Source organism: Gopherus flavomarginatus, chromosome 3, assembly GCF_025201925.1.
Source record: "Gopherus flavomarginatus isolate rGopFla2 chromosome 3, rGopFla2.mat.asm, whole genome shotgun sequence".
NCBI classification, from domain to species: domain Eukaryota; kingdom Metazoa; phylum Chordata; order Testudines; family Testudinidae; genus Gopherus; species Gopherus flavomarginatus.
Window position 1 is genome coordinate 236,602,384 of NC_066619.1, and position 17,707 is coordinate 236,620,090.

The following is a 17,707-nucleotide window of genomic DNA, read 5'->3' on the forward strand; positions in this document are numbered from 1 at the left end:
TTCCTAGATGGAGTCTTATGAAAGATAAACAGCAGTATGTGCTAAATAGATTTCAAGCACAGCTTTAATTGTTTTTCAAAGGAGTAAGAAAGGGCACTTTCCTTGGAGCAAATTCTGAAGTACAATCAGGAAGATTTCAAGTGTAGAGCAGTTTTAAAGATAATCATTTCAATGGTTGTAGAATTTGTAGCAAGTAATGAATAAAGCCCTTCTCTGGCAGGCTCGGCAGTACAATAGCATTTGAGTCAATTACAATATCTGCTCTATATACTCCAGCACAATGAAATTCAGAATCCTCATTAAGATTTATATGCACTCTAGTTTCCAAATACAAACAACTCGACAGTACACTGGATCAGAAGAACAAGTTGATGTTCATAGTAAACACTTTCAGTGTGACTGAGAAAAAGGAAGGGGGCGGGGGAGACACCTTGCAACCCAACAACCTCTGATTGAGTAGTAACATTTCAAAAGGGATCTCTCTGTAACTGGTGCATAATCCCTTTGTACTTAATATAATGGAAATGATTTAGGTCATCACAGCTGGTGTCATCATTATGGGGAAAAAAAACCCAAACCAACCAACCACAAAACAACCAGCCCTTGAATGTGCAAGCTCTCTGTGTGGCATCTCCGGGTTTCTATCCAAGGGCAATTAGCTCTATTGCATCCATTTTGGGTGTGCACTGTTTTGAACACTGTAGCTACAATTCCCTTCCTTTCCCCCCCTTATTTTATACCACGATCTACGTGGGAAAAAGTCTCCTTCTTTCAAACCTCCTACACCTAGGAAATACATGCGCCAGGCTTTCATTTCTTTGTGGCTGGTGGGTTTGTTTCTCCCCCACCCATTCCTAAGAAAGAAAAGACAGTCGAGACAAATGAAGACTTCATCACCATGATCATCACCAGGACAGCTGGGGAGAGAGCCACCAGGGGAAGAGATGGGGACGTCTCACAGCAAGTCTGCGTCATTCTGGGAGACAGGGTTTCAAAGAAGTGAAATTATTTGTCACTAGCAGGCAACAAGGTATAATAATGCCCCAAAAGGGAATGGGGGTGTGTTTTCAGGTGGGGGTGGAATTGCTGGGGAAAGGGGGGTGTCCTCAAACAGACTATTCTTGGTTTTCTCTCGCCACTTACTGGCTGTACCCTTCCCCTCTCCAGTATAAAATTAACACTTGGCAGGGGTGCGAAGCGTTAACCCTTTAACACCCCCCCCCAGAGCCGTAGTGTGAAGGAACTAGAGAGAAAGGGAGGGAGAAGACTCCCCCGCACCCCATTTCTGCCTTGTAGTTGCCACGTTTGATCCTCCCTCTCCTGTGGCGCTTGCAATGGAGCCTGGCAAACGAGCAGGCGAACCGCAGCGCCTGGCTCCATGTGATCGAGTCGAACCCCCTCTTGCGAGGGACTAGCAGGGGGCGGGACGACGGGGCGGAGGCAGGAGCAGGTGGGGAGCGGGAGCCCGTTGCCCCCTCGAGAGTTAGAGGCTCGGCAGCCTCGCCCAGCCGCCTGGATGTGCAAAGCGCCCGGCGACACGGCAGCCACGAGATGTAGCTTGGCAGGGAAAGCAGCGGCGCGAGCAAACAGGTCCCCCCTGCCCCCCCACATTTGTTCCTTGTGCCTGTCCCTGCCCGGTGGCTCTGGGGCGGGCTGCCCCCTCCCCGCCAGCGGCTGGGGTGTCTCCTCCGGACAAGGGACGCGGCCAGGCTTGAAGAATGGCATGCAAAGATGGTTTCTGCCAAGGAGCTAGTGATCGCGATGTCCTCGGGTCTCTCCATCACCCTCCTGCACTTCCTGTGCCTGGCGACCTGGTGAGTACCCCCGAGCCCGCGGATCCAGGCCACCTTGCATCGCCGCCACCTGCCCTTTGACTGATTCCCGGCGCGGCTGGCTTTGGACCTTGCTTCTGACCCGGGCCAGGGGAAGGGGTGGTGTTGAAGACAACCCATCCTGACCACTGGCTGATCCTACCCCCCCGTTCGCATCAACAATGATAATGGCTTGTCTGTTCCCCCTGCAGTGTCACCGAGCCTCCGGGACAGATCAAAAAGGAGGAGAAATTATGGCCGGAGAATTTTACAAGCATCCTGAACAGTCTCCTGGATGGTTATGACAACAGGCTGCGTCCTGGATTTGGGGGTATGGTTACTGTGCACGGTCCCTCCTGTCTGTCAGTCTGCCTGTGTGTCTGTCTGTGGGGAGAAATAGGTATGCTTTGTGCGTTTAAAAAAGAAACAAACATAAGTAATGATCCTGATTGTTATTGACAAATGATAATGTGAAAATACCCCTCCTGCTCCTCCCGCCCAAAAATATTGTCCCTCAGAAGTGAGGAGAAGCTAAACCAGTGGGAGCAAGGAGAGCAAAAAAGCTGGATCTACTTGGATCTTGCCAAATCCTGCTGGTTTTTGATTCCCAAATCATACCATCAAAATAAAGAGGAAGTAGAGCACCTACTGCACCAAAAGAATCTGGACTCTGGAGCAGAAGTGTCATAGATGCCCAAGTCCAGCATGTGGGTCCTGACAAATTTAGGCAGCAATAGCCCAAATTCCACTGCATAGAACCAGTTTAGCTATACTGAGTGTGCCAAAAATTTCAGCATAACAACGCTCAAAGATTCAGATCTGTCACCTGAACGCTGCTGGATCCTGCTAATTTTTAGCCCCCATCTCCCAAGTTCCACTGCTTAACACAGAATGGGTTTAGCTGCTCCCACTGCTCTACAAATATTTTGAGCTGAACATATATTGGCACAATGGGGGTGCGAAAATATGTATCTAACTCCTGAATCCAGCTGGATTTTGGCAATTTTGGGCCCCAAGATGCTATATGTACAATCTAAATAGAAACCAGCATAGCTACTCCTACTTCATTGACAAATCTGGACCCTGATGCATCTGCTCAAATAGTACTGGGAAAAAAATACGAATTAGACATCAGACCCTGTCAATTTTTATCTGAAATACCTCAATTTTTGCCTTTTCTTTAGAACAATATTTAGCTGGCTCCATGTATTGAATCTGGGTTTTTGTGGCACAATTGTTCCAGGAAGTATCTGGGGCCAGGGTTTTTTTTCTGGTGCTACAGGAGAAGCTAGGCAGTGTGTTCTCTCTTTTGATGGTACAATTTGGGAGCTAGGGACTAAAAACAATCAGGATCCAGATAAATCCAGCTTTTACTTTTTCCTGGAATGAGGGTATTAAAATGTAGGCTTGGGGAAAAGAAAAATGACACAGCATCTCTGGTGATGCACCAGGTTGACAAAGACAGTCCTGGGGCTGCTACTCATCAGGTTTGAAAGAGGGCGTTATGTAGGCTTGTTCTGTGAAATACTTTGCTCCTGTCCTGATATACCTTCTTCTTACACTTGATACATCTACACCAAGTTAAAGCACTCCATACACACACCAAATAATATGCACACATGCACGACTCTACCATACAATAAAAACACACACAGCACCATAAATCATTGTTTGTTTATTTTAGATGTCTTTTACCTCATGGAGTGGGCTTTCTATTAGCTAGGCTTAGGACATTAGGTGTAAATAAAGTTAATCTTGTTAAAGTACCGGTGAGGATAATTTACACAGATGGTCTTTTGCAGTTTGACTCTCCTAAACACAGATTACTCTTCTGCAGGTTTGTTTCAGAGGGATGTGCTGTGAAAAAGACTTTGTCATTCTTTTTTGAACACACAGTTGTTAAGCATGTAAAGATATGCTTTAATTGAAGTATTTGAATGTCTAAGATGAGTGCAGAATGCTGAATCTGTAACCCAATATACAGTTTATGGAGATTTTATATTTGCAGCTTATTGTCTAAATACAGAATAATTAAAAACATGTTATTGGCTTTTTAAAAATTCTAGCAGGAAGCAAAAGAGAATTGTATCCTCCTTCTCACCTCCCAACTACAAATGTAAATAAATAGTTGAGGTTTTGCAGGTGAAAGAAAAACCCAGAGTTGAGATTGAAAAATGTATTTTTGGTGAATATTTTAAAATATGAGGACTAGACTGCTTGTTGTTTCTTCCAGTAGCTAACTTTAAAACTCAAAGGTGAGTGGTTTAATTTTATAAAGCTTATAAGTAATACATGAAAAATACACTGTAATTTTTTAAGAAGATGCCTTTAGTTGCAAAAGTTACCTTCACCTGAACTGGCAAGAATCGCTTTTAGCATAAAGTAATACATATAAATGTTGAGGTTTGAATCTTTGACAGAACTCAGAGTAATAGCAGATGATTAATCATTAAAATATTTACTTCCTCAATCATGTTTTTTCTTGTATTCTGGTCTTTGTTGATAAATATTTATGGTAAATGTGATTCATATTTTAAAAGTGGGTCATTCACCAATGAATGCATAGTAAACAAGTGTCACAGAGGACAGCAAGTGTCACAGGGGAAAAGTACAGTATGTTTCAGTAATGTCAAAGTTATGTCACATGCTGACAAACAACATCCTATTCAGTGCTGAAGCTTATTTACCACCCATAGCTCTTGCAGCTCCAGACAAGGCCGAGGAACTTATTTCCCTGGCATTATTATGACTTTAGTTTTATACACCCAAACTCAATGGAGTTATTTCTGATTTACACTAGTGTAAGTGAGATTAGAATCAGATTCAGGAGGCTAGCCATAATTTTTGAATTTTTCTGGCATATGCCAGCTTTGCCACAATAACAATTTGTGAAAAATTCTACATGCACAGGCAAAATGGGAAAGTTTTTTTTTTGGCCGGGGGGGGGGGAGGGGAATGATTGCATAAAAACGGGATAGCTCCAGCTCCTATAAAACTGAATGGAAAATACTTTAATAGGAATTGGATCAAACCTAATATGGATCCAAATTCTCAAAATTAGCATTAATTAGCACAGTTGTTAGCAGTAACAGAAGCGAGGCTGAATGAGCATAGAGATAAACTACCATCTTACTTGTGGGACTGCTTCTAAGTGTATGGGATTGAACCTCATGTAAAACTGGGGATGGGAAGCTATTGCCAATTCTGTATCAGTTCTGTGGATAAATGGAGGAATCAGGTCTCCCATGCAAGTCAAGCTGGTGCCATTCATTAACAGTCAACCAAATTAATAAAACAAATACAAACCCCAAAACATGTCTGGTTACTGTGCATTGTGAGTTTGACAGTTATTGCACACAAAAATAGACATTTTCATGAAAAAGGCCATGATATCTATGAAATGATTTCTAAATTTTAGAAGGCTGTTTTCAGAATAGTAGTAGTACAGATTTTGGAAGAGTGGAATAACCTGATGAATAGCAACATAAAACTAAATCGATAGCATGGCTTTAGTTTTTCCAAAACTTAAAAGGGCAATTTTGTAGAAGAAAGCTGTGAAGTATAATCAGGAAGATTTCTAGTGTACAACTGTTTTGAAGATAATCAGGTGGTGTTTCAGGAGTGGGAAAATATGTAGAGACTAATGAATAAAATATTGCTCAGTGAGGTTTGGAAGTATACTATAGTAGCATTCAAGTCAATTACACTAGCTGCAATATGTGTATTCCATTACACTGCACTCTGTATTCTCATTACAATTTACAATGCACCCTACTTTCCAAATCAAAACATTATAATGCACCGGATCAGAAGAGCATGGAGTTTACAGTAAATACCTGTGATGTAGTTACAAAAAGAAAGTTATGATTTTGCATATATCATCCTCATCTGTTGCAAAATTGCAAAAGCATTACCAAAAATGGTAATCCTGCCACAAAATTTTCAGAAGCAAAAATCAGTTAGAGCACCAGTTCTAGCCACAATGTGAATTTACAGCTTGTTTCCTTTATTTTATCATAATAGAAAAGGAAAAAAGAAATTTTCTATAAACAACTATAACACCTGTATTTTCTCTGTATGTTCACATTTGACTGGTGATCTTGTACTAAATTAATATAATTAAAAGTGATTTTTAAAGGTATATTATTTACCTGAGTAAATATATAGTGCCTGAATCTGGTCTCATGTATACTGGTTTAATGCAACTCCATGGACTTTAAAGGAGTTACTCCTGATTTACACCAGTGCAAGTGATATCCCAATTAGGGTCATACTTTCATATGTGTATATATATATAAACACATGCTTTTTGGTGTGTTTGTTTTCTTAATGGATTGTATGGTCCCTTAGAACTTGCAGAGTTTCTCAGGTAAACACGGTAAGCCTGCTCCTGTTCCTACTGAAGTACGAAGAATGCTGGCTGTTGCATTTAATGGGAACAGGATCAGCACAAGTCTGTATTTTTGTACATTTGCTAAGTCTGAAAGCACTACTATTGAGAAAGTAAACTCAAATGGCTCTTTCTTTAGGGTAAGGCCCATGTATAGCATTTGATCTTTGGCCTAACCCCTATGGTAAGTTAATGGGAGTTGTGTGCACAGATGAAGGCAAGTAGGTATTATGACTCTAGGGAGTTGAAGGCACACATCCCAGCACAAGTGGTAGTGCAGAGCAGAAAGTCCCAGTGGCAACCCATGGAGTGTCAATAATTCCTGGAGCATGGGGGAGTCTAGCTGGTACCCCACCCTCTTTGAGGTTGCAGCATGTGCTTCCTTCCCACATTACGCCAGATCCACTGGCTCTTTAGGAGGTCAACTGGGGCCATGATCCCTTTTGCTATTCACTTTGGGGAGGCTAGTGCTGATGGAGTTGTTTGCTTGGAGCCGTCAATGAGTTTAGGGCAGGGAAATGAATTGCCACTATACCCAATCTCAGTGAGGACATACAAAGGGCAGAGAAGTTTCCTGGAAACCTTAAATCCCCACCTGCACTATGCACCCAGATAGGATTGGCACAGCTGAGCTCTGCACTCAGATACTCTTTTAGCCATGAATGGCATGGAGAAGGCAAATGGGGCCCTCCTGTTTACCCACTCTCATAACACAGGAGCAAAGGCACATTCAATGAAGCTAAAAGGCAGCAAATTCAAAATGAATCAAAGGAAATCTTTTTATATGAAATATACAACTAGCCTGTGGAAGCCATTGTGACCAGACAGCATTGAGTCTGAGAGCTTAGTACAATTCAGAAAAATAGACCTTTATAATGAGAATGAGAATAGGTTCAGTGACAGAAAATATAATTATGGATATAATGGATGCATCAGGGCATAAGCTAACTACTGACTAACTGGTGTTGGGAAGAAACTGTAGGCAAGTTATTCCTTAATTTTCCGTTACAAGTATTGGTGTGGTTTGTTTGTTTTTTTGTGAACCTTCTTCTGAAGCATCTGGTACTAGAGAAAGCCAGAGACCAGGATACTGGACTTGATGGACCACTGGTCTGATCTGGTGAGGGAAGTCATATATTCTTACAAAGTAAACTTTTGATCTGCCAGACATGGTAGGAAATTTCATGATTCATATAAATGCCCAGCCTGTGTTTAATCCCATATTATGCAATCTTTAGCTGCTGTTGCAAATTGTCTCTGACTAAACCTCAATGGGCTAGTTTTGCTTTCAGCTGTCACCGGACTACACTAGTAATTCAGTCTCAATCTATTGATTATTGATCCAGGGGATTAGGACAACACTTATGCCACAGACAGACACTGACTGGGACTATTTCAAAGTGAGGATTTCTTTAAGGAGAGTTACATCACTAAAAGTATTATACGTCCCTTTTTTAAAATTACTGGTGAAGCTATATAATTAACCTTTATGTGAAATTATCATGTAAAATAAACATGGGATCCAGTTTGGACATGATTAATATTTTTCGTTAAAAATCACTGATATTTCATAGACTAATGAAATACATGTTAGATTTAAAAGCAAATTTTGTTAAAAATTATAGATGTGATTAATTCCATCACCCCTTAATTTAACATGTAGTTCTAGTGTGAAAAGTAATGATGCAAAAGTAGCCTCTTTTTATTCAACAGATCCACTCCTGTATGTATCAGTGTTTTTTTGCATACATGACTAGCAAAACTATGTACATATTGTTTTTTTCCCGTTATCCCTGATGTAGCTGACAGAGCTGATGCAGCTAAAAGGGAATAAGATGGATTCTACTCCTTTTTGTTCATAATCTACAGAATTGTTTACTAATTTCTAATGAGCTACACCTGTATAAGCTAGCGGAAGATAATGGGTTTACAAAGGTGTCACTGAGAACATAATCTGGATGCACTGGGGCTGTACAGGTGTCACTCAGGGCATCATTTGATCTGCACGGTCTTTATTACTAGTGATAATGTCTGAAAATGAAACAACCAGCTTGAATATCAGATTCTGGACTGAGTTTGACAAGCTGGCAGTAAGAGAACCCCTGCCTCCAAAACTCCCTCTACCTTGTTTGTATTTGTAAACTGTGCCTGCTTGATCTGGAAATAATTGAGAGACAGTAAACATGGAATCCCATAATGCCACTCTACACAGTCATTTTCACAGTTGTACTGCACTTGAATTATAGACATTTATATAAGCATTTTTACTCAGTTTTTAATTGATTAACTTTTGAGGATCAGGAAGATTTGCCTGTTTCCCCATTGGTGAAAGTGTGCATGGATTCTTTGTGGAGCTGAACAGCTCCACTCCAAACATTACCGAGAAGGGTTCTTACAAAGGTCCTTCCACCCATCCTCAGGACACATGCTTGCCTCTCAGTGCTCAGCATCCGAGCGTCACTTCCAGAGAGTTTGCACTCGCTACCAGTCCAGAGAGACCAGTACATCATTTTGTTAATGGTTTAAGGCTACTTTTGAAAATCTGTAGAGATCCTATTGTGAACAAGAAATACTTGAGTGAGGAAGGGCTTGTGGGGTCAAGCCTTTAATTTAGACTTGTCATCAGTAAGCCAGAAAATAACCACAAGATATACACTGGAAAAACAGAATGGTAATTTAGTCTGTTTCTAGAGGATAGAAAAATATTTACAATTATTAGCCTTTATTAAAACTTCATGCATAGCTTCAAGGTTACATCATATGGCCTAATGTACTTATTAAAAAATCATCAGTGGGCTAGTAATGAGAACTATGCCATGAAGCTGCTTGGGTTTCCAGGCAATTGTCCAGTCTTCCTCAGCTGGTGAGATTGGATGAGTCAGGAGATTGTTAGCAGGATATGGAACTGTTTACCTGTAGTTGGCTGATCTGAATCTGGCCCAGGCTGGTAGTGACTGATGTCATTACCATCTGTCTGCTGTTCAGTGACTTATGTAAAATTAGCTGGTGATATTTGTCCAGTTCTCAGTAGACACCTGTCTTCATCATGAAATTGGCACCAGTTACCATCCTTGTTGGCAGTTTCAGCAGAGAGACTAACTGCTGAACAGGCAAAGAGACTGAGCTATTTCCTTATTCCTGGAGAGGGTCAGGGTTCAGGCACATGGGCAGATGAAGAGGCATTGGTATTTGAGAACTGATGATGCCTATGTGGTGTCTCTCTGTCTGTCTGTCTGAATAGGCTGTGGGAGGTGCATTGCCCAGTGTGGTCTATCTTGGACCTTCCATGACCACTAAACATTCACTTTAAAAAAATGTCCTACTCAGTTACCATGACTTCACAATTTAAAACCAAAATTTTGGCCCCATTCAGGTTTCCTTCTGCTATTCTTGCTGATCGCTCTTTTGGTTTTATTTGAACTATATTGGTTGATGGCTTCCCAGTCCCAAACATATGTTATTTACCTCTATTGTCTAGCCAGAAGTTACCTAAAAAGAGAAAGTACCAAGTCGTCTGCAAACTGCTTTTGCTGTACCCGTTGATTTTAGCCATACCTCTGGGGACAGTCCTAAAACAGATAATATACCCAGGTGCCCAAAGGACTGTTCTCATAATAATGGTATTAACAATGCTTAGCACCTAAATTGCACTTCACACATAGATGTCTCTACACAAAGCTTAACCCCTAATTAATTTCCTAATTCTTCTGTTAGAAATGTCTCTAATGGTGAAATTTGCCAAGGTCTGTACAAGGCTTTCTGCACCATGTAAGGTCCACATGGTTCCTGCAGTTACCCTAGAGTTGTCCACTAAGGATAGGCCAAGAGTGGCACAGGGAAGGAGATAATGGATCAAAACTTACAAAGCTCCACTAGCCCAGAACTTCTTCATAGGGGGCATTGGGAGGCCTGTGGCTACAATTCAGCCCATAGGCTGGAATAGCAGTCATGGGAACCCTATGCTATTATCCTGTGGCCTGTCCATAGTTTTAGGGGCTGGAATCTGTCCCTTTCAGTAACTCATTAACTTCCCTGCACACACCCAATTAATTGTAGCTTTTTGCCTGGGCTGATTTTAATCCTGCATGAGCAGATCTAGAAGCATTTTATCTTGCAGGCTGTGATTCAGGCTTGAGAGTGCCCAGAGCAGTGCGTAGGACTCCCCTGCTAATTAGTAGATTTAAAAAAATACTCACTACAAGTGTATTGTAAATAGTTCCTTAATGTTTCTGAGAATTTATTGATGTGCAGAAACATTCACGTGGTCCAGTGAAGAGCAATTTTTACTGATCAAATCCAGTGTTGTTAGGCTTCTGTACAATCCTCTGCTTAAGGTAATTTAATATATAAATATCCACTCTATCAATAACAGCAAGTTAGGGTTTTATAACAAGTCATTCTGATTATATAGTTAATAATCTCAAGCTAAGTGGTACAGTGCTTTCATGCTGGAGTGCCATTTAGTTTCAAGTCAAAGTGGGTTTGACTATACAGCAGCTCCTAGTATACACTTCCAAACCACCAAACAGTTTAGCATGATTGGCAGCCTGTGGCCAGAGAACAGGAAAAGCAGAGTGTTGGCCAGTCAGGATGAGTGGTAGAACTCTAGCTGAAAGTTTGAACATTGCTTGCATTCTTTATGTCTAATTCTGTAAGCTGCTGCCATTAATATTTCACTTTTTACTTTTGTAAGCATGGCATTCCCCTAAAAACATTTAAAATTAAATAATTTTATTTACATTGACATGGTTTATGGGTTGTAATGCCTTAAAATGTAAGGAATTAATTTCAGTTTCTCACTGACATTAGATGAGACAACACAACTGAAGTCATTGAGCAGTCCCTTAATTTTAGGGGTGTGTGTGAGTGAGAGAGAGAGAGAGAGTGAGTTCTCCTCTGTGAGCTCCTGTTTCCTTCTTTATTCTCCCTTAGACACATTCACACCGTCTAAAGGGGCCTTTAACTCAGGAGCTCATTAAACCTGTTCCTAGAGTTGACTAGAAGTAGTTGCTAGGAAGTCATATGTTCCTTTACCACAGCTTCAGATCACATTTACTTCTGCTGTAGAGCTAATCAAACGTTTCCCAATGCATCATTTTCCCACCGGAAAATGCCATTTTGTCAAGATGGAAACTTCCCGTGGGAACATGTCCATTTTGACAAAACTTTGGTTTGTTTTTTGCGGGGGGGAGGGGAGGGAAGAAAGCCTTTGTTAAGATTGAAATGTTTCATTTTGATATTTTTTTGGAACTGATTTTCTGTTTCAAAATAACTATTTGTTCAGAAATTTATATTTATAAAAGAATTCTCAAAATTAAAATGAAATATTTAAATTGACCTGAAAATAACTTTCTTTTGGAAAATTAGGAACTTTTTTTTGTTTTTTGAGATGTTGGAAATTCTGCTTGCCACACAGCTCTACGCTGCAGTGCTTCTAGCCTCCACCTATCTGTGATGTAAGGGTGTAACTAGTTACTCAAACACTGGTCCCATGAGGTACTGTCATTAGACCTCTGTGTTGCCTAATTTGAGATTTTAAATCAGTTTCCTGGCCTTAGTTTTGCATCTTCTATTTGCAAAGAGTGATTTCAGTTAATACACTTGTCATCCATGATTTTGCAGCAATTTAGCAGATCAAAATAATCAGTCTGTCTGCAAGAGGCCCTCATTCCAATGGATGTTTATGCCTTTGGTGATTTTGATGCAGTTATAAAATTATAGCAATCTGTGAAATTAAAATGGGAAAATACACTTTGAAAAGAAAGAGAATGTAAAAAAGTTTGAGAAATGTTAAACTCAGTTTCTTAGAGCTAACAGATGAAGTAGCTGATTAAGGTGGTTATGTAATCTAAAATGTGGTACTAATATTCCGATGTCCTTGAGTAATAGAGATTAGTGCTAGCATTTTCTCCTAACTTTTCCTTAAGACATAATGTGCAGGCTGTTCAGTGGAATAATTTTACAAACTTTTAATTTGCTTTTAGTTTGTAGTTGACAATGTATGTGCTTGGCTGAAGAGAGAAATAGTTCACTTGTTTGCAAGTTGTCTACTTTCTTCTTTCCTTTCATTTCTGCTTTTTGATTTAAAATGACATCTGTGCGCACAACAGTTTTACAAGAGGCAGAAGTTCTTTGCCTTTGAAGCAAAGTCTTCAAGTTTTCACTTGCTTCTTCTTGGATTGTAACAACTATCAAAAAGCCTGAGTTAATATAGACTCAGATAATGTCTTCTCTTTAGAAACATGAATCTCAGGAGACTGGAAACTGTGGATCCTTTAGCCTCTAGATTACCAGTTCAAATATGTCCCAAAGTTGTTACTATCTAATGGCTGTTTAATAGCATATGTGACATGAGTTGATGGTCCAAGTTAAATTGCTATTGGACTAGTGCCCACATCACAAAACACCCATTATGGTTAGTACTACTTAGCACTCTTATAGCTGTCTCAGTAGGGACAGATTCAATTCATATTAAAATCTACAGAAGTCTTTCCATTTACTTTAATGGGAGTTGGATCAGGCCCTTATTAGTTGTTGGATCCTTATTGGTCTTCTGAAGGTGGTTTCTCTATAGGATGGCTGTGGTGTTTACATGTTGCTTGTAATTACTAGAACTGGGAGCACTAGCGGTTGGGAGTCTGAAAGGACAGGAAACAGGAAGGAGGGGGGAGGAGTTGAGGAGGCAGAGTGAGAGCTACAGTGGGTGCAGCAGCAGCTTGGTAAAGAGGTTTCCACTTTAAAAATAATGTCCTTTTGAAATTTGTTGATACCTTGCCTGGTTGATACAACAATGGCAAAGAACAATGATGGATGTAGGTGGTGAATCTTTGCAGTGAACTGTTATTTCCCATGCTGTATCCAATCTACTGACAAGTATAGGACATAAGTATTCAGTGCAACTTTCATGATCATCGTGTTAATATCAGCGGAAGTTGCAAGAATGGGTCAAAGGTAGCATACTGCTTACAATACTTATATTCCCATTAATTTAGTAAATTTATGCATGTTACTAGTAAATAACTTGGTCTCAGTAATAAGGTTTTGCTGAATCAGGCCCCTAATAGTTTAAAATACTAATTTGCTTAAGTCTTTCCATTGTGGCACCTGTTTTCTTATCCACTGAGTCAAAGTATATTTTCTGATTGGGAATTTGCATTGTAAACATAGATGATTTACTTAGGCAAGTGAAGGTAATTCTCTGATAATTAATGCTGTACAACCATTGTAAAGTACAGTAGGCTTAGTTCTGAAAACATGTGTCTATGTGTTTTCCTCTCATTAGTCCAAAGAATCTTCAGAGTGACAACTGCATAAAATGTGGCATACATGCTGATATCATTTTTGAGACATGTTAACCTGCAAAATTCAATTTTTCTTGCTTACTTCCTTTTTATATGTTAGGTCCTGTTACTGAAGTCAAAACAGATATATATGTCACCAGTTTTGGACCTGTTTCCGATGTAGAAATGGTATGTACTTCTGGAATTAAAATACCATTTTCTGATGCTGAGAAACCATTAACTGCAGAAAGGAGTGAATGCTTAATTCATATCACTTTGTACTGTACTGTCAATCATGCAAAGTAGGAAAGATTACCAGCAGCTTAATTTGTAGGCTATAATTAGATAGAGCAGGCCTGATTCTGATCTCACTCAGACTGTTTTTAGACTGGTAGAAAGAATTGACATCAATTACTTTACAACGGATTTATACTGTGTCAGAGCCAGCTCGGGTCCAGTGGGGTATCTGAGAGCACTGTACGGAGAGCAGATGATTTCTCTGATGAGGTCACAGAAATGCCTTTCCCTTCTGGAGCTAGCCTTTCTCTGCCTCACTGGCTTATTAGTATTTATTACTAATGGGTAAATAATGACATTATTCCCCAAATATTTGTTGACATTTTCACTTCAAATGAATTTGTCGTCCATCTTCATGCCCCTCTGGGCATCACTTTCACTAAACATTCAAGTGAAAGAGTTTTACCAGAAAAAGTGTTTGCAAAAAGTGAATGTCAAGGTGACATGCATGAGTAGTCACAGAAGACAAAAGTTAAATGCACACATATTGCTTCCACACTCATTCAAGGCCTGATCCAGAAGAAGTCCCATTGACTTCTATGGTGCAAGTCCAAGCCCTTAATAAGGGGAAAAGAAAAAATGTTGTGTGGCTTATGTGGTTAAGCGCCACAGCTCAAATTATGTAAATATATTTCTAAGCTTTGGAGTAAAGTTTAGACAAGATATTCTTTAAGGGGCTTACGGCTTCTGAGTAGCACCTTGCTCGTTAAGTGGTTGCACTTGTGCATTAGGGTGCTATTCAGCATGAGTAAGGATATTAGGATCTGCCCCAAGTAAATCTGAGTAATGAATACATTTGAGATAATTAAGTAACACCACAGAAAAGACTGTATTTGTCAACTAAATTATTAATTGTGAATTATTAGCTCAGCTTATTTAATTATACAATTATGCACTATGGGTGTGCTTGGCACTTTACAGGCAACTAAAACTGGCAGATCTCTGCCCCAAGGCGCTAATGATTAAAGGCTCAATTCTACAACTATTACTCACATTGAGTACTTTTTACAGATGCAAGCAGCCTTATTGAGCTCAATGACATAACATTAGACATAATGCAGAATTGCATAGCCATAAACTGAATTAGGCATGATATAGCAAGGGGTGAGAATGAACACAAGGTGGAAGGGGAAGGAGACAAAACAGGACAAAAGCAGTGAAAGATCATGAGATATGCATATTGGTACATACTCCTTCTATACACGAAACAAGTTCCCCAAGCCAAGCCACCTCTATCATACAATAAAATTAGGAGCCCAGTCCTACAAATCTTTGCTCATCTAATAGTCATTAATCACATGAGCAGTTCCAGTGATTGTGAGGAGGCCCAGTGATTGATTACCTGTGTGAGGAAGAGTTTGCAGGATCAAGTCTCTAATGAGGAGGTTTTACGTTTCATACACTTCTTGGAAAATTGCCAGAAAGAAGTTAGATCACAATAATTTTAAGATGTTTTAGCACAAAACTGCAGCTACATTACAGCTAGAGGGGATAGTGCCCTTCACTGGTAAACCAATATTATGTGAGTAAGACGGTGTGCAGGTGCTTTGATATCCCAAGATAAAAAGTACCATGTAAACATTCCATCCTTCATGCATTCATTAATGTGTGTGTGTGTGTTCTTGTTACATATTCATGGCCCTAATCATGCAAATATTTGTGCACACACTTTATTTTAAGCACGTGAGTAGTCCCATGTTAGTCAATGGGACTACGCAGGTGCCTAAAGTTAAAACGTAAATGTTTGCAGGAGCAGGGTTTATTATAGACACTTTTTTTTGTAGATGTGACAAAAGAACTATTGATCCCTTTTCAGTAAACCACCTGCTTTTGTCAGCTGAAATTAGATGTATATTTCCTTCTGTGATTTTGGTGAACTTGGGAGAAATAAGAAATCACGTGTCCTTATATTTTTAATCTGTCCAGCTGTAACAAAAAAAAAAAAAAAAAAAAAAAAAAAAAAAAATCCATGGATTTTTTTACAGTCCGTTGACACTTGTTATCACATTAGTCATTTTGTTTCCAGTTATATGCTATAGTACAAGCTTAATTGTCTACTTCCTGCAATTTTATTAGATTATAGTAATTACTCCTGAATGATTAAATATGTATAACAATTTATTTATATGACTAATGTGGGAAATTAAGGTATTAGGAAGTGCACAATTCACTTTAATTGGTAGAAATATATTTTGTAGTTGACTTAACAACATTTACTTAGCCACTCATGTGTATGCCCCTAAGGGATTTTTACAGGAAACATACACATAAAAGTGTAACATTTGTTTTTTCTACAATATACTACAGGAATACACAATGGATGTCTTCTTTCGTCAGACATGGGTGGACAAAAGATTAAAATATGATGGTCCCATTGAAATTTTAAGACTTAATAACATGATGGTTTCGAAAGTGTGGACGCCTGACACTTTTTTCAGGAATGGGAAAAAATCCGTCTCGCATAATATGACAGCCCCAAATAAACTCTTTAGAATAATGAGAAATGGCACCATCTTATACACAATGAGGTATTCAGTTTATTTGTTTGGCTTCTTTCAATTACTGTAGAAAAAAGTTATGCTGCCTAGACAAAATCCAAACCAAAGCATATTCAATTTGTTTCATTATAGGCTTACCATAAGTGCAGAATGTCCCATGAGATTAGTGGATTTTCCAATGGATGGTCATGCTTGTCCTCTCAAATTTGGAAGTTGTAAGTTACAGTTATGAATTTCTTGTAGCTATAGTTTTAAAGAACAAAAATTCTTTGTATCATAACTGTGGTTTCTGAATACTAGGTTTGAGCCACACGCTTTATGCATAGAAAAATCCCATTGACTTCCATATGAGTTTTGTTTATATAGGGGCTGCAGAATCAAGCCCATAGTGCTATCAAGGCAGCAAATTGACAAAGGGGCACAGATTCAGATATTAAGTTAAACTCCACCTCTCTGACTGCAAGGATGTTTCAGGGCCTGATCTAACATTCACAGAAGTCCATGGAAAGATTCCCAGGGACTCCGGCAGGCTTTGGCTCAGACCCTTAGTGTCTGATACAGAAAGGAAAGCTTTAGAAATCCAATAGCATACATCTGTAAGATCTCCAGATTCTTTTAATATTCTCTAATGGTAACATATTGGGCCAGATTCTGTATTGCCTCCATCTTGCATAGGGCACAAGAGTGGGGAAGAGCCAGTCATGGCTCCCGGTTTCTCTGTTGTGCCCCCAGAGCAGTTTTGAGCGGCCTGGGGACCACCTAAGGATTGCTAGAGCACATTACAATCTATCTGTTCCCCTGGTCTTACCCCTGGCATGTCCCTGTGCTGCAGTCAGATGTTGTGGACAGTGTGCCTGCAGTGCAGCTCCCTGTTCCCTGGGTCACCCAGTTCTAGTGGAAGTTAGAGCAGTGGGGCAGGTACTCTTATGTTTGCCACTGGCATAAATTCAGTTTACACCAGTGGAAAATCAGGCATAGGGATTGGTGTGGTTGCACCATCTGTCCTGAATTCCTCATCTTCCTAGATGGATGGCAGCTGGTATAAGATATGGCTATGACAAAAGTCATGTTAGCAGAGACTCACCCCTACTGGGAGAGCTCTCCAGTGGGATCATTGGCCAGTTTAAATACATGCAGTGGAAATTGCACTTGGCAGATTGGAGTATCCAGCCCTATGTTCAGTGAAATGGTAAAAAGGTTATACTCATTTCACGTGTAAAAGGAGGGCTGGATTTGGCTTTAACATGAGTATTGGCTATGTAGAGACTACATGCTAGGCATTATCACTTTATTTCATATTATTATTTGAATATTTCTTGGAGACTAGGAGTATATTTTGGCTGCTGGGAATTTTTTTTATGGGCCTTTGGATTTTGGCAAATATTTTGAGAATTTCTGAGCTTGGCATAAGTGTTATTTCCCTAAAATAAA

The 17,707-nt window shown here is 39.7% G+C and overlaps 1 protein-coding gene across 2 annotated transcripts in view; it reads left to right on the forward strand.

Annotated features, from left to right (window-relative positions):
- The first annotated feature begins 1,431 nt into the window (after window positions 1-1,431).
- Window positions 1,432-17,707, forward strand: part of GABRA2 (gamma-aminobutyric acid type A receptor subunit alpha2) — a 333,249-nt gene continuing 316,973 nt past the window's right edge. The window contains exons 1-5 of one of the 2 annotated variants that reach the window (XM_050947534.1): window positions 1,432-1,814; window positions 2,024-2,142; window positions 13,603-13,670; window positions 16,086-16,306; window positions 16,409-16,491. In XM_050947534.1, the coding sequence (XP_050803491.1) occupies window positions 1,732-1,814; window positions 2,024-2,142; window positions 13,603-13,670; window positions 16,086-16,306; window positions 16,409-16,491 (574 nt within the window). In that variant the 5' untranslated portion in view covers window positions 1,432-1,731. The remainder of the gene's footprint in view (window positions 1,815-2,023; window positions 2,143-13,602; window positions 13,671-16,085; window positions 16,307-16,408; window positions 16,492-17,707) is intronic. The other variant, XM_050947533.1, reaches the window with a different exon arrangement.